The following is a 20,497-nucleotide window of genomic DNA, read 5'->3' as shown; positions in this document are numbered from 1 at the left end:
AAAAAAAAAAACTGTCTCTTTTGATACAAGCTGCTCGAGATATTAAATTTTTGCAGCTTTATGGGACGAACACAGAAAAAGCAAATTAAACTCCCAATGCGTATATAAAATATGTTCTCGCCCTATCAGAAAATGGCTAAGAGTCCTTGAATGCACTCAAGGTATTTCACACACAACAGCTTAAAAACGAGTGCGCCACCAGGATTTTCCCCCTGTAGTGAGCAGTGACCCCTGCTGTCTCACTAGTACTATTACAGAACAAAATGTTTCCTCAATTTTTTCCTGAATAAAGGCGAATACAAAATCGATTCTCTCACATGTGTAATGCACCGAGGGTGAAAAGCAGTATTTGCCTGTAATACGAAAAATATTTCTTTAATATTTGTTGTTTTTGAATATATCTTTGCAGAATAATAAGATGTCTGCATTGAATAACGCTGCATTCATGTAATGACTACATAATAGGAAGAAAAAGTAAGCGCTTTTCATTCGGCGCTTATGTGTTATTCGCTGGCGGCTGCCATAGTTCCTGTAGGTAATGCAATTGTTGATAATTTTTTGCTTGACTCTTTCTTTTGTTGTCTAATTTAGGCTATTCATGTACTATAATATTATAATATTAGCTGAACCTCTCACAAAAAAGCACTTTGAAGACAGGTACAGTGAAACAGGGCACTACTTTTATGAGTTGATTGAATACATCATGTTGTGCTTTGTTGTGTGTTGTTGGATTTGTGTTGTGGTATATATGAGCACATTAGGACAGATTCCTATCAATCGCGTCGCTGAATTGTTAACAGTAAACTTGAATTTGAACTTAATTTTGCTCTTCTCGTTGTATATTGTTCAGCATTTTCGAGTTCACGTTGATCCCACCATATCAGAGCCGTTGCCGTTGGTGTCGTTGCCATGGAAACGCGTCCCCGTGCGGCAAAGTGACCTTTCTTTAATGGAGGCTCCAGAAAACACGAAAAGGCACAGCATGAGTATAAAAATACATATAAACCGTGGGAATAACCTGGTAAGTTACTTTGCCGTTACTTAAAAATGATCCCCATAAACCTGTGAAATTTGCTAACACTGCGTAAGTGGTGTCTATGAAGCTTTATTTTCACCTTAAAATTCATGAAGCAGCATATTACCTTGATAACCCAACATTACCGTCCAGCAATTCCGAAAGAAACTTTGAGGTGTTCACTTGTAAGCTGTTATTGTTTTACAGTAAATGATTATAGCTCACCTTAAGAGAGCTGTGATATTCTTTTATTCATAGATCCTGGAGTGTAGAATATAGCATGCTATATATGTAGCTATAATTTTTTTTGCAGTAGATTTTATTATCCTTATGTTCATGGGATTCAGTACAGTACATATATATGTAGGGATGAAATATATAGAGAATGTAATTTAAAGAGAAGAGGAAGTCATCTATAATGGACAACAGTAGAAACCCTCTCCACATTCTGATGGCTGGCAGGTACCCTCTGTCCCCCCACCCCCATCGATTTATTAGTTATCAGTTCATTAAAACAGTGAGCAGGTAATGTACTACTTGGAATGTTGATAGTTCAATTCCTGGATGTTCCAGTCTGCATGCCAAAGTGTTCTTGGGTAACGCATTAAATCCCAAGTCCATCATCCATCAGCGTGTGAGTGTTAGATTGCGGAAAAGTAGTTTTAAAAAGGGCTTGTACGAATGAGGCATGCGGCAAGTAGTGTAGAAATTTGCTATATAAGAACCAGTCCATTTGCAATCTTTTATTATATTGTATTGTGTATCCCTATTTTTAACTTTATTTATTTATGACTAGAGGAATGTTTGGTTTTTAAATGGAGCTGCCAGATGTCTATATCTGTATATCTGTTTAATTGTTTTAAGACTCAATAAGCTTTTTAGAGCTTCCCAATTAACTTATTATCTTTAATTGGACCGGTTGTTCACCACTACACGAAATTAGAATTGTGTTTGTTAAAAACAGAAAATTGCAAATGTTTTAGTTGGCTATTCTTTTTCTTTCTCCTTGTATTATTACATAACTTTTACCACCACTTACACACTTACCACCAAATATATTTAAAAAAAAAATACTCAAGTAAATGGGCAAATATCAATACAAAATATAACACAAGTAGCACTTGGTTCAAGATTATTTCATTCAAGATTGTATGCAGTTGTGCAAAGCACTGGAGTTAAAATTCTATTTGCAATAATATCATAGTAAAATGTCAGTCAGTTTTCATTCTCATCAATGACCATCCATCACTGACCTAATTAGAAAACTCAAAGTTAGCTTATGTGTATTTGGCCAGGCCAGCTCTCTCTATATTTTCAGTCCCTCATTTTAAATCTCATCAACAGTTGTTTTCTTATCAGCATAACTGCTTTTAGCACACAGTTCTTTTTTTCTAGGTTTAATTCACATTGACATATCCAAAGAGAGACATAAAAGCAAACAACTTTCCCACAGAGTTATGGGTCTTAGAAGGCTTTGGTAGCATGCGGTACTAATAGCTTACATGGAGACTGGTGGAATATACTTTTGATGTTTTGCTAAGTACATTTTACTTCTTCAACAAGTATCTAAGTGAATTTAATGTAATTAAAGCTTTATTTTAAAATGTGATATAATCTTAAGTAAATGTTTACTGCTTGCTATGTATTTCATTTCTTTTCTTTTTAGCAAGCAACAAAAGGAGACAGCTTTCAGAGTTTGGTGCGGGTTGAGTTTGATGGAACATTGCTGGGAGAGTCAGATGAGAAGCAGGGTAACCCTATGCAGGACTGTGTTGACTACAAATTTACCTGCATCTTCCGCTGTCCAAACGATGCTCAGGCTCTCAGTGACATTGCCCAAAAACCGATCGTATGTAAGTCGAGATTTAAAATATTCTCCTGTCTCTTATAGTATGATGAAACTGAAAGTGGCGCTAACCAGCAGCTGAAACATTTCATTTCATTCTGTTTTCTTTCAGTTTGATCAACACTTGTTTTTGTTGCTTTTTTTTACATTTTTGCTGTGAATCCCTTATGTAATTAGTGACAGGAATCTCCTTGATAACCAAATTTGCTGAAAATGTCCACTGCTGTGTTTAATGTATATGGTTTTGTTGTGGTCAGTGACAGTGATAGAGATCCTGGCTGAGGGGAAGAATGATGAACCAAGACAAGTGCCTCTGGGCCAGGCTGTTGTTGACCTCCTACCACTGTTACAAGGTACAGCTATAGCTATCGGGTCATTCCATACCAGATCAGTCAGATCTGACAAAAGTTCCCACCTGGCTCCTTCATAATCAGATGACTTTTTTTCCTATGATAAACGTAGCTTATTTATTGCTCATGCAAAAATTTAAATTCATACTATGAAAAGTTTCTGAATTAAAGGCCCTGGAAGGTGGGTTGAAATATGGTACATTTTTGAGCCCCTAGTGTTGGAGCTAGCCATATGAAACCTTCAAAGCTGCAAAAACAAATTTAAGCTCTCTTATAAACTGAAAACAAATAATTTTATTTTCCCTCACTTAGAGTATAACGCTCCAAATGCAAAATCTAGTTTTAATTTAGCAGTTTTTTTTCTCTAACCAACCTTTAGCATCAGTGTACCTACAGTGTCTACATTTACTTAATTTCTGATACCGGGCTCATCTCCTAGCACTGTTCCCTTTTCAAAATTGGTTTCTAATATAGTCAGCATATCTTCCCAGCTAACAGCTGCTTTGTATGGAGGTCAGAAAAGCAAAAACTCAATTCAGAGAGCTTTTCTTAGCAGAGCAGGACTTTCATTTGTTAGAGTGATTTTCTCTTTGTCTTCAGGTCAGTGCAGTTTCTCATCCACAGTCTCTGTCAATTCGGTGCCCAACCCCCGGGCCAAATCCGCCCAGGACACCGGCCTCAAGGTCAGTTGAGGACTCTGCAGTCATTCTTTTGGAGAGTGAATGACTGCACTCTCTGCTATTTTTACATAGCAAAGTAACCCAAATAAATTACAAGTGTTTTCGTGTATTTTTAACATTGACAAATGATTGAACATCATTAAATGCACTTAAAAACAGTACTGATCAGACATGCTTGCATATAGTTCTGACTGAAAAAGTTGAATATATAAAAAAGAGATTCCAAATATTAGCTTTGCAGACATTTTAAAATAATGCATTCAACACATTTGGCAAAGCCTAAGAGACACACAGTGTGTTTTGTTAAATTAATACTAATTCCAGACATGTAGACGCTTTAGTTATATATGAAATGTGTAAAATAACAACTCGAAACAATAGAAAGATAGTGGACAGTTGAAAAATAAAATTCACAATTTAACTTTTTTTGTACCTATACATTGTTTTAAGAGTGTATCCATATTGCCCACAGTTCCCCAACAAAGATAGGAGTGCAACCAGAATGAAGCAAGGGGCCAGCCAAGCAGTTTTTAAATGGAAAATGAAGGTAATCCCATTACTCTACAGGGACAGTTATAGTAAGCATAAATAAAATATCCCTAACATGCAGCCTCAGATGAGCCTTAGGGGGTTCAGGTCTATCTAAAAGTCCCTGCAACCCCTTAGTTGAATTCTACAGATTTATGACTAGAAGTCCAAATTAGTCATAGAGTTTGGTAAAGAAAAAGTAAAATACCAACATCACAGGTAAGTTGCTGCTCTAAATCAGTTTAATGATTCAGCTAACAGTAGCTTCATCCATACAGCAACTAGCATGACATCAGAGGGCACCAACTCTGGTGCCTATGCAAGTTGGACTTTGAGAAATACCATTCCTTTCTATAGACACCTTAATTTTGAGGTATTACTTTGTCACTTTAAATGTGGTATTGCGGTGTTATAAATTAACCAACAGCTTTTCTAATTAACACATTCATGGTGAGAAAGCCAAAGACCGGCACTTCATTTCATTTATCATGTTAAATGCTATGCTAACAAGGTTCAACTCCTAATACTAAACAACCTTGTTGTTAGATTACAAATGAAATATGATATGCATCAAATAAAATACAGATAGAAATACAACAGATAAAAAGTGCAACAGGCCAGAAAAAAACAAAAACTAAGCTGTATAAACTGTTAGTGAGTCCTCTTATCCTTTTCAGTGGCAATATGTTTTTGTTGGTTTATTTTCAGGCATAGATTGTTACATAGACTTGTTATATAGGAACATGTTCGTTTTAAGGTGTTGTTAAACATAAGTGTTTTTTTTTCTCTGAAGATTGCTGGGTTATGATAAAGAGAAAAAAAACCAGCCACTTACATATATTATATGTTAAATATGTGAATTTACATGTGATTTTACATATAATGCTAAAATGAGCTTTCATTGCACTCAGGCATTCGTTTAGTGTTGTGTATTATGGTTTGAAAAGCACTTAGAACCTAAGGATTTGTATTCAGTATGATTAAAGCAGTATATCAACGAAATATATAAACTGCTCTCCTTTTTTAGCTGCCTACCCTCGATGTGAGTGTCAGTGTGTTGGATCCAATACTGTCTGAGGCTCAGCTCTCAGCCTCTAATCTACTAAAGGTAACTTTGGAGACAGCCTACTCTGTCCCAGACTCATGGATGCTGCCATCTGGCCCTGCTCCCACTACCTTCACATACACTGCTGCCCTAGAGATCCCTCTTACTGCAGACGTGAGTGTTATACTGTGCTTTTTATGTGGCCTCTTAAGGCATACTGTTCCATTCAGACTAGCTTAAAATGTCAATCTTTCCAAGGGTGACGCGTTTTTAACAAATGTAGCTTTACTACTGCTTTGCTCCCAGCAAGACCAAGTGCTAGTGTTCCCTGAAGGGCAGCTGAAGGCAGGGGGGCAGAGAGAAGAAAAGGAACGTCAGAAGAAGAGGCCCCATAGGGACACAATAGCTCCAGAGAACCACTTCCTGCCTGGAGTCTTTTTCAAGCCAGAGGAAATTGATCAGGAGGATGGCGAGCTGACTGCTTTAGAGGTAAATACAAATACAGCTTGCAGATACTGCCAATAATGTTAGCTGTAATGTTGCAAAAAAAAAGAAAAGAAAGAAAGATAAAAAACACTCTGAATGTGACCTCGAGATTTGATCATCAGATTTGTTCATCAGTTTGTTACCTGTTGAAGCTTTAACATCACTCTGGGTTCTTGGCTAGCTTAGTATTACCATGCTGTCTGTGCAGATGCTTGCAAAGCAGCATAATGTTAACACAAGTTCCTCATGGATGCAGTTTGCACTTTACCATTGTGCTCTTGTCCTTTTGTGCAATAAAAATAAATGTAATGTCCATATCTGCACTACAGACTGTGCCATTTATTTCCCTTTTAAAAAGAAGGAAATAAAGTATTAATTTGCACATGAGACACATGGAATTTTAGATTGGGATTTTATCGTATATGCTACATCCACTACATCACACTGATGTAGAAGTCTGAAAAACAGACAAAAAATTATCCATCAAATGTGATATACTTGGCATTACAGGGTTAGACAGAGACAAAAACTAACAAAGATGGGTAATAAGGAACAGACGAACTGGATCAGATTCTAACTATCCCTGTCCCTAACAGGGACACCTTCCCTTAGCATATCCTTCACTATATCCATGAACCTCTTCTGAGGTCTTACTCTTTTCCTCCTGCTTAACAGCTCCTTCTTTATATATTTGTCCACTCAACAAATCAAGAACTGAGGAAAATAATAAAACCCAAGAATCAATGTTAATAAACTCAAAGGAAGACAAAAACTCAGAAATCTCAGAAAACCACAGATAATCCAAAAACCACAATTCCATTGAAGAAAGCAGCATGTGAAAGCTTATTTACGGGCTTGTGGTGTAAATGTTCCCACAGGACCGGGCATTTCGTGATGAGGCAGAGACCATGAAGAACAGAGTGAGCTGGGACACAGAGATGTACTGCTTTCTGGATGCAGGGGGAACTACAAGGTTGGAGGCTGAGCATGCAAATCACTCCTTTATTTCTCTGTGTATCGGACCACCATGCTACCTGCTGGCTACAATTTTAAGAATTTAATCTAGAAAGGGAAAGTCAGTCACCAGTTTCTTTGTTACAGAACACATGTTATAGCAGAGTCTAAGAGCAGGATTTCCTTATTCAGAACATTTCAGGCATGCAAGGAAATCAGAGAGTCATGAAAAAGCTATTTGATCTTATCACTGATTTTACCCACACAGTGAGCATGTGATCTGTGCAGGTATAAGTAAATAGGCTTAATGCTTAGGGTAAAGGTCACAAAGGTCCACATGAGAAATTGGGACTGTTGTGAAGCGCTGCACCAATAAGCTGAACTCAGTTATTATGCTCAATATTAACTGTATCACTATAAAATGCTACTGGTAAGAGTAGATGTTACAGTTAGACAACGAAAATGTGAAATATCCATAGTAAAAATGGAAAAAAAATTATCACAATTTAATCAACATTCTCCAAAATGACACTTTTTTTCCTCGGTGAAAGAAATCTAGTCTGTTTTACCAACCCTTTGTTTGCTTGGCAGTCACACTGAAGTTGAAACTTTCTCAAACAAATACATGAATCCACTCATTGTTTCTCTAAGTATCACCAAGACAACAATAGTTCTTAACTGGAAATCAAAGAAATAGTTACATATTAACATCCAGACAAATCTTATCATTGTAGACACACATTTAGAAACCATCACATTCTTGCAAAAAGACAATAGAGCTGTATTTATCAACATTTTAAACCCATTTTTTGAATTCATTAAACATGGTGATGATGATGATTATTATTATTATCATGGTTGTTGTTTTTGTTGTTGTTGTTTATTTTGCCAGAACAATATAATATGTGACCTTGGGACTGGTGGGTTCTGGAGTTGCTCACTAGGTGGGTTGGGGCTGTGGTGGGACCTCGGGGTGGTCCTGGACCTCCATCCACTGTGCCCCATCTCTCCTGTTGTCGGCCAACTAATGATATTGTCTTTGCAACACATTAGGAAATAAAAATAAAGGAATAAAGAAAGGAAAAAATAATAATATAAAACAACTGTAATACACATGAAAGGGTAGGTTAAACATGATTTAAGTGGGATTCGCATCTCACAGTGTTTTTTTTTAATACATCACACAAGATTAGGGTTACCAAAAATATAGCAAGCTTTTAATATAACAACAAAAGATCAAGGCACTCATGTCAGTGTAAGCCGATATAGGTTGAATGGGTGCCTCTGGGTTGGGAGGGGGTGAATGGGATGTCCCCTGGGCTGCACCCTCCATGCCTTTGGTGAATTGCTCTAGGGCAGACAATTTCAAGTAGTTAAAAGGGAAATCATGATTTATTAAAATCGCACATCCACTTCCCTCCCCATTTACTTGTTTGTTTATTTACCCATCGATTGATTATTTTTTCTATTTTTGCTACTTATACTTTATAATGACACGACTATAATTTCAGGGCTAGCAAAATCCTATCTCTCAAAAACTTCTGTTCCAGTGCATTTGCAATGAAGTTGCATTCACTTGCACACACATACATAAAAAAGGTGAAAAAAGCAGCCACCTTCAAAATAAAAGCAACAAGGTTATATTGTTATTTCCCACAATATTATTAAAAAACAAACAACATTTTTGTTAGGGAAATCAGAAGTTTTTGGTGGCTGAAATGGGAAAATTTTCCTATTCACCTCATCTGGACTAATAAGGGGCTAGGTGTGGGTTTGGAGAATGTGCTATGTCCAGGTCTGATCTAATCCAACAAATAGGCACTTAAGAATGATTGACTTATAGTGGAAATAACACTAATGGAAAACACAAAGAGAGAATATAAAAATGTGTGTATCAGTACTGATTGTAATTTCAGGCTGAAGCAAAGGATAACTAAGAGCAGATTTTGGCCAGTGGAGATCATGAGGTCATTGGCGCCATTATCAAAGGTTAGTAATCCTTTTCATTCTCTCTTCTTTGGTGTTTGGATTTCCAGTATTTAGGATAGCATATACAATAAGCTTAGAAAAAACAACATGTGATTTTAAGTCTAACTGAGATGGAGACCACACCAGACCTGTGTGTGTTTGTGTGTAGTTAGGTGCTGAGGACTCAGAAATTCCCTTCCATGGTTTGGCATTTGTAGACTTTGGGCAGCTGCTGTATCCTGGAGTCCAGCGCATCCGAGGAGCGTACAGCGTTCAGCCTTTCTCTGACGAAGATTTGCTGAATAAGGTTCCAGTAACACACACATATCACTCATTTGCTTTAAATTTGGTTTCCTTGTAAAATGTAAATAAAAACAAAATTGAGTACTTAATTCATCTCACAAACCAAGATTTTATTCACCGTAAAAGTCAGAAAACAAATCAAATATTAAAACTGAGAATGTATATTTATGGGTAAAATATGGGTTTATGAGTTTTGGAAATAATTTTACTCTCTTTATAAATACAATTTACGCAGTGTTTCAACTCTGGTTTTGCAGTTTATATGTACCTTTATAGGGCTGTTAAATTGCTATGTGCACTGTTTAACCTTTATTAAAATGATTTTTTTTTCATTGATCTTGCACTCAAAGGCCAAGCGAAGCATCAGTGTGTTAAAGGAAAAAGCTAAGGAAGCTGCCAGCCAGGCCAAAGATATTGCCAGCTCTAACAAAGCAGGAAAGAACATGAATGGAAGCAACAAGGGACCCACAGATTCCAATGAGCAAGGCAAAAAGGTCAGAAAAGTTTTAATGGTCACAAGTGAATAATTCTTTAGAGTTTTTATAAGTTTTCCAGCATAAGCAAAGTCCAGCGGTTGCTTTTCCCCCTCACACAATTAAACTGGACTTCAGTTATAAGAAATTTTTGTTAGACCATAACATAAAGATTTTTAAAATTATATCAGCAACATGCAAATCACAGTAGAGGAGCTGTGCCATTACCTGCAGCTGGCCTGCTGTGATTTGCACACAGCATATGTGAACCTGAGCCACAAGTCAATGCCGAGGGAAACGTAAGCTCAATGTAAACATCAACATAACTCTGCACAGCATTAGCGAAGAAATCAATAAAATTAGGATCATTTACTGGAGACTCCGGTACCAGTTGCAGTTTAGTACAGCTGCACAGAGATCAGCAGCAGTAGATGTTCAAACTTACTGCACATCCTTATTACTGCAATATATTATAAAGTCATATTTAGCTGATGTGTTTTCTGTTTAAACAGAAATTTGGAAAACTTTAACTCTTCACTTGTGTTAATGGCAGATGTATGTGGAGGCCAGAACTTACATTATCATTGAGATAGCCTTGGAGAAACCGCTGGTACCAAAAACATCACCAGAAGAGCTAGCCCAAAGGTAATGTGCTAATTAAACCATGTGGTGACTGAGTCTGACCTGCTTCTTTTGGCTCCATTATTCAATTGTAGCACCGAGATAGAGTTATACATTTATCAACACTTTCACACACACTTATGTGTTAAATTTAGTAGTGGCGCCCTCTGTTTCTGACTGACTGTGGAACACAAATGAGTGAGTCTATTGAGATGTTTTTTGTGTTTCTTGCAGGGTGACGGCATTGATCCCTCCCAAACCTAAACGTCCAGCTGGTCCTAGTAGAGCAGAAAGAGTAAAGCACGGACACACACACATACACACACACACACACACACACACACACACACACACACACACACACACACAAATGAATTGCCCAACAGAGGAGATTTGCGTGCTTGATGTATTCGCTCCACCGGTGTGTGCTCCTGCAGGCTGTGCTGGACTTCCACAGGCAGGTAGCAAACACAGTGTCCCGTGTTTCAGAGCAGTGTGAGGAACTATTTGGAACAAGTCATGAAATGCCCCAAGACGACAGCTTGGAGAAAATGAAGATTCAGTTGATGGGAGCGCTCAATGACTCTGGGAGATACTTTGTCTTCAAGGAACAAATGAAGGTCAGACCAACTGCACATGGATTAATGAAAGTTACAAGGACACCGAAACAATTTTTAGGGATTCATTAAATGGTTCTGGTCATATTTTTCCTCTACATTAGTGTCATTATTTCTCCACAACGGCTTGTGTATGTTTTCGGTTTGTAGCATGCAGTGGTGAGGATCGTACGTGACAAGATGAGGCGGACAGAGCCGTTCACGGATGATCAACAGCTGAAGGAATTTGCCAGCAAACTCTATGTCTACCTGGTTGATGAGATGCACGTTGCTTTGAGCAAGGTAACAAACACACACATTCATATACAGTCTGTGAGGACATCTTTTGACTTTTTTGTTTTATCCTTTCTTCATTAACAGATTTATTCTCCAGATGCTGTTGAAGACTACCCAGATAACACCCAGTTACACTGTTCTCAGCTCTCACATTTTGCCAGAGAGGCACAGCTTACTGGGAATTACGAGCAGGCTGCTTATTACTGGAAAGAGGTATAATAATAACAATGCTCTATATCTATAATAATGTTATGTTTGAATGTTTTTCTTTTGTTTCGTCAAGTGGACACAAGTCACATTGCGCACTGAATAATGATGATGGTTGTTAAAAATAGATGAAGTGGTTTCTGACATTTTTTTATTAACCTGCAGCTAGTGGTCAAGCACCCAAATGAGCCCACCTATATGTTTGAGTGGGGAGGCCTGTACATGCTGACCGGAGACTATCTGAAGGCAAAAGAGTGTTATCATGATGCTGTGTCTATCGACCAAGTGCACCAACCCAGGTTAGAAATGCACTCCTTACAATGTTGATCTTCACTTTAAGCAAATCATTAATTTAATAAGAGATCAATTATTGAATAATTATTTTGGCCTGCATGTTATATATAGATATTTATATATTATAGACTATATAAGTATAGTCTAGCCATCGGCTCTATTCTAAATCATGATGGTATATTATTTGTATATTATTATTTGATAGAGGAAGAGGGATATTTAGATTTACTTCCTGTCACAGTATTCTTCATCTCCACTGTATCACTTTTTGTCTTCAAGTAAAGATGTGAAATTTTCTGACTTCACAAGCAATGAACCTACCTGCTTGTGTTTTTTTTTTTCTAAGCTTATTGTATATGCTTTATTTAAAAGTGTCATGAGTTCAAGACCCATTTTTCTTTATCCTCTTCTTGCTCCAGCCTGATGATGTGTGGGGTATTGGCAGTGATGTTTGAGCATTACGGTGAGGCCCAGACTTTGCTTGAGCGAGCCACCAGCCTAGACCCTCTCAGCGTGGTGGCCTGGACGCTGCTGGGTGAGATGAGGATCTGTTTTGCTTCCTGCTGCTATTGTATCAGTGAACAGCAAAATGATACTACCAAACGTCATTTGTCAGTAGCTATTACTGTTTGTTGTCTACCCCCAATGTAATGGAGGCCCCGCAGGTTACTCAAGACAGTTTGACTGTTGTGTGTGAGTTTCATAGATTTAGGTTGGTTTGTAAATCTGTCTTTAAAATATCCATCCATCATCTTCAATTTAGGGTTGGGTGGAGCCCAGTTTGTCATAGGGCGAGAGGCAGGGTAGACCCTGGACTGGTCTCTTTAAGAGTTGACACAGACTTTAACACTGGTACTAAACATAAAAAAATGATGAACAAACAAAAAAACATAAATATAAAACAATCTATAACCCAAACACCCACAACAATAGTGGAAGAGGGATGCATGCTGGGGAATGTGGAGTAACCTTGTTGGGTGTTTGCTCCAGGTTTGTTCCATGTGGGTCAGAACGACTCCATCCAGGCTGAGAGGGCTTTTATGGAGGCCACAAAGCTGTTGAATGCAGAAGAGGCAAAGAAGCAAGAACCGAGCGAGGAGAAGGGGGAGAAAGACAAGGGGAAGAAACACGAAGAGGAAGAGAACAAGCAGGAGGAAGATGAAACAACCAACTCTCCCAGAGTTATGCAAGGTGAGGAAAACAAAAAAACAGAAATACAGACAACTCTGTATATACAAGACAGTGTCAAGTGCAGTAATGCCAGTCTATGCATTAGTTCAACCCATTCTGTTCCCATGAGCCCCATCTCCCTGTCAAGGAACCACTTTCGTTACTATTCTGTCTGCTGAGGCTCTCATGCACTTCAGCCCAAAGGGCATATGGCAGAAGAAACTAAACCCCTGGGGTAACTGGTGTTACCTGACTGTGTAGCTTTATTTTTCTCCTTTTCCCAGAACTTGTTGACCAGGATTCAGAGATGCACAAAGAAGAGCCTCCAGCACCGAGTGTCAGCTTGAAATCAGCTCCTGCTACTATTTACACACAGACCATCCAATTCCTGCTGCAGAACAATGCACTGCAGGTAAAACATACCCAGCGTGGTGGGTTGTACAGCACTGTGTTAACGTGACCATCGGTTTATTCTGTTACCGCATAAAAAGGGGCATATTAAATATAGCAATCTGCAATTTCAAATGACACTTGGTTTTAGAAACATGTGTTACTGATATGTGTTTTATGAAAGTATGATAGTATCAGTTGCAGTTTATCATTTTGAAAAAATATTTGATTTTTCTATGTATTTATATTTTTACATATTTTTTAAAAAGTCTATATGTATTATGTAAACTAATATCGGGAACAATACATGTGTAATTTTAAAAGCTCTGAGCAGTAATGTTTGAACAAAAATAAAACAAATAAAAAAAGCAATAGCAGAAATCGTTCAGAGATTACTGTTTTCTGTTGTCAGATGGCAGAAGTCGCTCTATCCCAGGAGCTCCTATGTTCAGATGGCGGCCGCAGTGCTTCCTACTTCCTTCATCTGGCCCAGTTGCAGCTGCTCAAAGCAGACTACTGCAGTGCTGCTGCCAGCCTCAAAGAGGCACTGTCCAGCTTAGATCAGGTACTTCCACACTACCTCTGGCTGCAACACGAGTATGGACTGGGTGAGGAATATTACATGAGTGTTCAACTAGTCTGTGCTGGAGATTGCATGTAGGGCATTACTTGTCCAGGAAGCATTTGGTGCTCTGTTTGTAAAGTGTGAAACCTGCAATTTGTCGTCTAATTTATCATTCTATTCTTTTTTATTGTCACCAAACACCAAACAAACGAATAATAAATAAATAGATTTGTTATTTTTATATTTTCAAGGTGCATATTTATCGTATATGACAAAGTAATCAGTTACAGCCACTCTTAGCATTACTTTTTTTTTTTTACTTTTAAGCTACCACAGGACCTCAAAATGGCCAACATTTATTTGTCAGCCTAATTAAACAGATGTTGGCCTTGGATGCAAACCAGTGCATAACACCCTCTGAGGTTCTCCATGATCCCTTTTTAAACCCTGGCCTCTCAGAGAGTTCCCCCTGCACTGACATGAGTAACACAGGGGAACAAAACCTTATGGTCTCTCAGCAGCCTTCAAGGTGGAAAAGAGAAAGATCACACAGAAACAATCTCCAGCATTGCTTCTTTGACCTCGGACAAAAGTGACAAAAACGCAAACAGGGATTGGAAAAGGCCATTAACAGCAAATTACACTGCAAGAATTAATTAAGTTGCTCTTGTATCACTTTGGCTTTTTTTTTTTTTTTTTTTTTTCACTCCCCCCACCCCAACCAGTCACAGCAGATGCCTGTCCCTTCCTGAGCCTGGTTCTGTCGGAGGGTTCTTCCTCTTTGAAGGGAGTTTTTCCTCCCCACTGTCGCTAATTGCTTGCTCATAGGGAATCATCTGATTGTTGGGGTGGTCAAAACTCCAGGGGAACTAGCAATTCTTGTGAAAATTTAAAAAAAAAAAAAAAAGCCTAAAAAAATAAAAACAACCTATGAATATTGTCTTGAACTTGGGCACAATTTTGCTTAAAATCCATAAAGTAATCTCTGTGTCAAGTTTTTACCAATATTCAAAGCGGAGCAGCGGACAACTTACCATCACATCAGTCCTTCAATCAGACCTAATTCGATACAAATTTGAAATAAATTGGATGTTTATTTAAAAAAAACAGCTTTAAGCATCAGCTAATTTTCATTTGTAATTCCTCTTAAATATAGTGCTGCCCTTTAGCTTCCTAGTAGACATACCTTTGTTATAAATGTGAAACTCCTCTTGGTTTTTATTTTTTTTAGAAAAGTTGAGCTCCTACCTTGAAGTCAAGATCCCTGAGATTTAAACCTTAAAGAGATTTTCAGCAGATGCAACTATGGTATTGATTTGAAAATTCTACGTTGCCTCGTTCTTGAGTTATTGCATTCACAAACTTGGGTGTTCACTGCGCCCCGCCATATACCAAACTCAAAAGATTAAGAGGTTTTTTTTTTTTTAGTTTACAACACACAAATAAGAAAAATAGGAACACTATTGTCATTTTTGACAACATTATTTTGATGTTATCTAATGCAGTGTAAAAATAAATAAATAAATTGATAACTGGCACTGAGTCTTTTGTGTAAACACAGTCTGTGTCAACACACAGGGGAACACTGAGACTTCATAAGATTTTCACTGTGTTTGTCTAATTCAGCCACAACTTTCAGATTTTTCACATAACAAGCAGCACGGATTTTGTCCCCCGTCATTTCAGCTGGAAGCACTTTATAAGGTGGTCTTTCACGTGAACATTGATGTTGCTAATCCTGGAACCCTGGGCAGTTCATATAATAAGTTTCATCCAGACTGAGAAATGTGTCTAGAAGAAGCATTCATCAAGCATCTCTGCTGAGTATTGACCCAAAGAGTGTTGCCCACTTTCTCTCCAGGATCCTGATGCATGGGCTTGGAATGGTCACTGTCACTATCTACGAGGGGAGTTCCATGAGGCTGAGGAGAGCTACGAGTGGAGCTTCAAATTCCAGCAGAAGCCATCAGACTCTCATATTGTCTTACTCCGCCTGGGATCCAGCTACTTTATGCAGGAGAAGGTCAGATATTGAGACAGGCCTCACTGTCTGATCAGTCAGACAGTTACTCATGTGTACTGGGTCTGCTAGCATCTGTTCACTGTGTGAGAGTTTACCTCATGCATTTTTCAAGAAAGAAACAAAATGGACCAGCCACATGTCTTGGAAAATAACAGAAAAACTCAAATGTGACTTAAAACATCTCATGTGAAACCACAAAGTTATACAGTGTAACTCTGTCTTATTTTTTTAACTCTCAGTTTCAGGAAGCCAAAGTTGTGTACCTGCAGGCCTGTGAACAGTCTCCATCCTGCCTGACCTGGCTAGGCCTGGGCAGTGCATGTTACCGGGTAAAACTCTTACCTTCAGAATATTGCTGGGAATTATCTTAATTAAACTCAAAAAAGCTTCTATGTTGTGGCCTCAGAATCCTTTTTTTATATGGAAAATAAAATAAAATTGTAAAGCCTGTGATTCCACTCAGTGTATGGTTCAAGGTTTTAAGTACACTCCTCTTTCTATTGTTAAAAGAAATGGTACTTTCGAAATACTAGCTTAAAAGAATAGTTGGGAGCCCTACTTTGTGTTTGTTTTGAACGGAAGTCACCCTTTGTTGTTTCAGTGGGCATTTCTGTGTCTGTTTAGTTGGAGGAGTTTTGTACAGCTGAGGAAGCTTTGACTGAGGCCAACCATTTGGACAACCAGAATGCAGAGGTCTGGGCTTACCTGTCTCTCATTTGCCTCAAGGTGAGCGATGATAAAACACTAGTAATGTCATTATTAATGTGCTCTGTTGTCTGTATTTCAAGATAATCTCGCACACAGTGGCCTGACACATCCCCTTTTATGAAGTCTACAAAACAGCGTATCTTTGTTAGAAATTAAAAAACAAGCTACAGGAGTCAGAAGAGCTGACTGGTTAGGGTTATGATAAGAACTGAGTCAGTTTAAGCTTTGGAAGAAATGACTCTTCAGGATGAGGGATGGGTTCAGAGTAAAAAGCCCTAACCTCCATAGAATCTAACACCAAGATCCATCCTCTTGTCCTTTGGTAAAGCCAATTTTTTAGTCACTGACCACACTTAAATGAGACACCAATTAATTTGGGAAAAGCTTGTGCAAGTAGACGCTGCATGTCGATCAATGTGATAAATGGCTAAAATCACTTCAGGAATGCAGACTTTGAAGTAGGACATTTTGATTAGTATCAATTAATATTAGTGACTAACTGTAACTGTTTCATTTTAATTGAGCTCTCTTTTAACCTTGACACCTTGTCTTCTGCACATGTGAAGTACTCACAACATATTACTGACTCTGTGATACAAAAATCTGCAGAAATCAGTAGTCTGATTGTGACTAATGGCATGGAACTGAGTTCTGCTTCCTTCGATTCACAGTGTTTAAAGATCCTGGACAAAGTGGCACCTTCTAAAATTAGAAAAGACAGCATCGTTAAATCATCTCCTTGGATCACTAAATCTATTTGCAGTTTTAGCTGGCTTTGCCTTAAAACTGAGCGCCTGTGGGAAAACCACAAAGCATCAGGTTCACAATCTTCGTTTGAAGATTGTGAACTTTTCCTATTTACAATAGGAAAAAGGAATGCCAAGGTTCTATTTGACACTGTGAATAACATTGTTTCTCCTCCAACACCAAGTACACCAGCTTTTTCAGAGGACTACAATGAATTTAAAAAAAATTCCAAGGTAAGATCAGTGGTCAAAGTTAAAATACAACTCTCATAGATCGCCCTTTTGATCATAAACTCTCACACATCTCAAAATTGTAGAATCTTTTCATCCACTTTCTTTAGCTTATGTATCTCAAAAACTACTCGAAATTAAACCCTCAGCAAGCCCGACCAAAGTTTTTGACTCCATTTGGCCCTCTGTGGGCCCTCTGTGGTCACTTTGATAAATTGTTCTTTGTTGTCAGGCTGTGTCCTAGAGTTCTTTAAACAGGAGGTTATCCAACCAGGTTTGAAAAAGCCAGATCTGGACCTTACACGAACCACCAGCTGTAGACCTGTTTCAAAACTTCCTAAATTGCTAAAGTATTATGAAAAGAAAAAAGAAAAGGTTGTTGGGACAGGAAGGTGTTGGAGAAGCACTACACTCTTGATTACGTTCAGTCTGGTTTTAGGACTCCACAGCTCTCCTTAAAGTTTCAGTCTTTGGATGGCTGCAGATAAGGGTGATTGCTCAGCCAGCCCTTGGTTTGCCTGACCTTATCTCAGCCTTTGAAATGTCAAATCGCCATCAAATCTTAGTCCAGTGGTTCTTAACCTTGTTGGAGGTACCGAACCCCACCAGTTTCATATGCGCATTCACTGAACCCCTCTTTAGTGAAAAATAAAATATGATTTTTTTCAAATTCAAGACATAGATATGTTTTTTACTGGTGCACAAAATGAGCGGTGCATGTCACGTCGGAGGCTCTGCCGAACCCCTGAGACCGATTCACCGAACCCCTAGGGTTCGATCGAACCCAGGTTAAGAACCCCTGTCTTAGTCCAACAGTTAAACTACATGGTAGGGATCTCTGGCCCTTTCTTAGAGTGGATCAATTTGTTTCTTGCTTACAGAAAACTTTTGGCCTAATTGGGGAATTTTTGGTTTGTAATGGCTGTATTTCTATGTGGCATTGTGGTTTAAGTCCCTTGTTATGGGGCTGAGATAGGCAGTCAGGGGTTCAAATCCATCGAATGGCTACCCTGAGGTACCCTTGAGCAAGGTACTGTCTCTACACACTGTTTCCCGGGTGCTGGATTGGTAGCTGCCCACTACTGAGGATGCTCGTTGATGCCTTTATCTCCACCTGGCTAGACTATTGCAATGCTTTGCTTTTGGGTCTATTTAAAGCATCTATTAATTGCTTCCAGTCTGTCCATAATGTTGCTTCAACACTTTTAACTCAAACTCTTAAATTCAGTCATTGTTAGATAGTTCAAAATCTTGATTCTTACTTTTGTGACCTTACAAGATGAGGCCTCTAGTTATATCATCAATCTTTTCAATCTTGTCTGCAGATAAAGGTCTTCTTGTGATTCACATGCCCGTGTGAAAACTAAGAAGGATTTTGCTTTCCAGACTTTAGTGCCAAAACTGTGGAACAGCTTATCGTGTTTGCTGCACACCGTTGACTTTGTGGCATCCTTTAAAAAACTGCTTAAATGCATCTATTCAGACCATTTCGTGGGAAACACGTGGGAAACAAATTTCCCACGTGTGGGACTAATAAAGGTCATCTTATCTTATCTTATCTTATCTTATCTTATCTTATCTTATCTTATCTTATTTACCATTTTGGTAAAATGTTTGTGTTGTGTGTTGTGTTTCTTGATTCAGGGGTCTTCGTTTGACTGTATTTTAAATATCTGTGTAAAGCACTTGTCTTAAAAAGGAGTATACAAATAAACTTTACTTATGTACATAACTAAACACAGATTCAGTTTTTCATGGTCTGCAACTCAGTTAACACTGATTAACTTTTTTTCAGTCTGGCAAAACGGAGGACGCAGAGAAGTTTTATAAATATGCAATACGGGTGAGTTTGGCTGTTGTTTTTGTCAGTCTCTGTAAGTTTAACAGTTAGTGATTTACTATTAATTTACTATTAATTATCCATGTTTTGAAATCTATGTCATGTAGTCATTTTTTAAAGAAAAAGTAAACATGCAACATTAATACTGAATATAAAACATAACAAAAACAGCTTCTCTGTGAGTTCTTTGTAGCATTTGATTACTAAGGATATAGATTTCCTGTTGTCCTTGATTTTCTCATAAATTACGTTAGAGCCCTGTAATCCTTTATTTTGTCACAGTGAATCAGTTTTACTAACATTGCATCCTCTTATCTAAGATGAATTTTACATTAAGATGCTGGTTTCTTGAAAAAAATAAAGTTTTCTGTTTTCTCGGTATCCACAGTTCAACCTACAGATGGAGTCACTCCACAAAGAGTTTAACGAGTTGAAGAATCAGCTCCGCTTCCATCATCTGGAGTCGTGCTTTGAAAGAAGCACCAAAGGAAAAGAATAAATCATATGTCCAAGTATGTACACATAATATCTCAATGACCAGTATTTGAAACAACATTTTATTGGGTTTTCAGCATGTGTACTGTATGAAAATTAAATACAGAGAGTTCAGATGTACATGATGACTTAGATTTCACAGACGGTGAAGATAAGTAACCGGTTGAGCCATAAAAGTTAAACTCTGATCAATATCAACATAACAAACACAGTTAAAGCAACACCATAATCTCAAATGTATATAAAACAATTGCAATATAGTGTTTTTTTTTTGTTTAAATACAAAAAACAAAGAAAAGAAAGGAGGCTATATGGTGACTGGTACCAGCAGGATATAAAACATTTACTACTTCACATTTGATGTCATTCTTTTGTTATCATTTATGCAGGAAAACAAGCCCTCGTGACACTTTGTGGTGTTTTTGTTCTGAAACACGTTTCTAAATTTTGGCACAATCCTCTCTGCGTTGAAAGGAAATGTTGTGAAATATTGTTTTGAGCTTGTCAAATAGTTCACGAAGGATGTGTTAGAATGGGCCCTGAATAAATTTCCTTTAAAACCAAATGGATTACAGTGACCAGTACTTTGTTTTGCATGGGTTTTCTTTGTAACATACTGTATTTTGGTCTTCTTTTAATGCCGTTTTTAAACTAGGCATCTGTGTG

At 37.9% G+C, this 20,497-nt stretch overlaps 1 protein-coding gene across 3 annotated transcripts; it reads left to right on the top strand.

The window, feature by feature from the left end:
* The first annotated feature begins 409 nt into the window (after positions 1-409).
* On the top strand, positions 410-20,391 carry cfap70 (cilia and flagella associated protein 70). Of its 3 annotated transcripts, none has more exons than XM_039606531.1 (27): positions 410-531; positions 851-1,021; positions 2,682-2,868; positions 3,119-3,214; positions 3,812-3,894; positions 4,364-4,438; positions 5,447-5,638; positions 5,771-5,953; positions 6,829-6,923; positions 8,821-8,893; positions 9,042-9,179; positions 9,526-9,669; positions 10,202-10,293; positions 10,504-10,564; positions 10,707-10,889; positions 11,037-11,168; positions 11,247-11,375; positions 11,535-11,668; positions 12,083-12,198; positions 12,654-12,854; positions 13,118-13,245; positions 13,636-13,788; positions 15,650-15,811; positions 16,051-16,140; positions 16,436-16,537; positions 19,292-19,339; positions 19,725-20,391. In XM_039606531.1, exons 1-27 carry the CDS (start codon positions 499-501, stop codon positions 19,833-19,835), a joined length of 3,312 nt encoding a protein of 1,103 aa, XP_039462465.1. In that variant the 5' UTR covers positions 410-498; the 3' UTR covers positions 19,836-20,391. The 3 variants fall into 3 exon arrangements, with proteins under 3 accessions (XP_039462465.1, XP_039462492.1, XP_039462544.1); XM_039606610.1 differs by having other exon boundaries at positions 518-657; XM_039606558.1 differs by lacking the exon at positions 4,364-4,438.
* The last annotated feature ends 106 nt before the right edge of the window (positions 20,392-20,497 follow it).

Source organism: Oreochromis aureus, linkage group 1 (assembly GCF_013358895.1).
Source record: "Oreochromis aureus strain Israel breed Guangdong linkage group 1, ZZ_aureus, whole genome shotgun sequence".
Taxonomy (NCBI): domain Eukaryota; kingdom Metazoa; phylum Chordata; class Actinopteri; order Cichliformes; family Cichlidae; genus Oreochromis; species Oreochromis aureus.
This window is presented reverse-complemented; position numbering and strand designations above follow the sequence as displayed.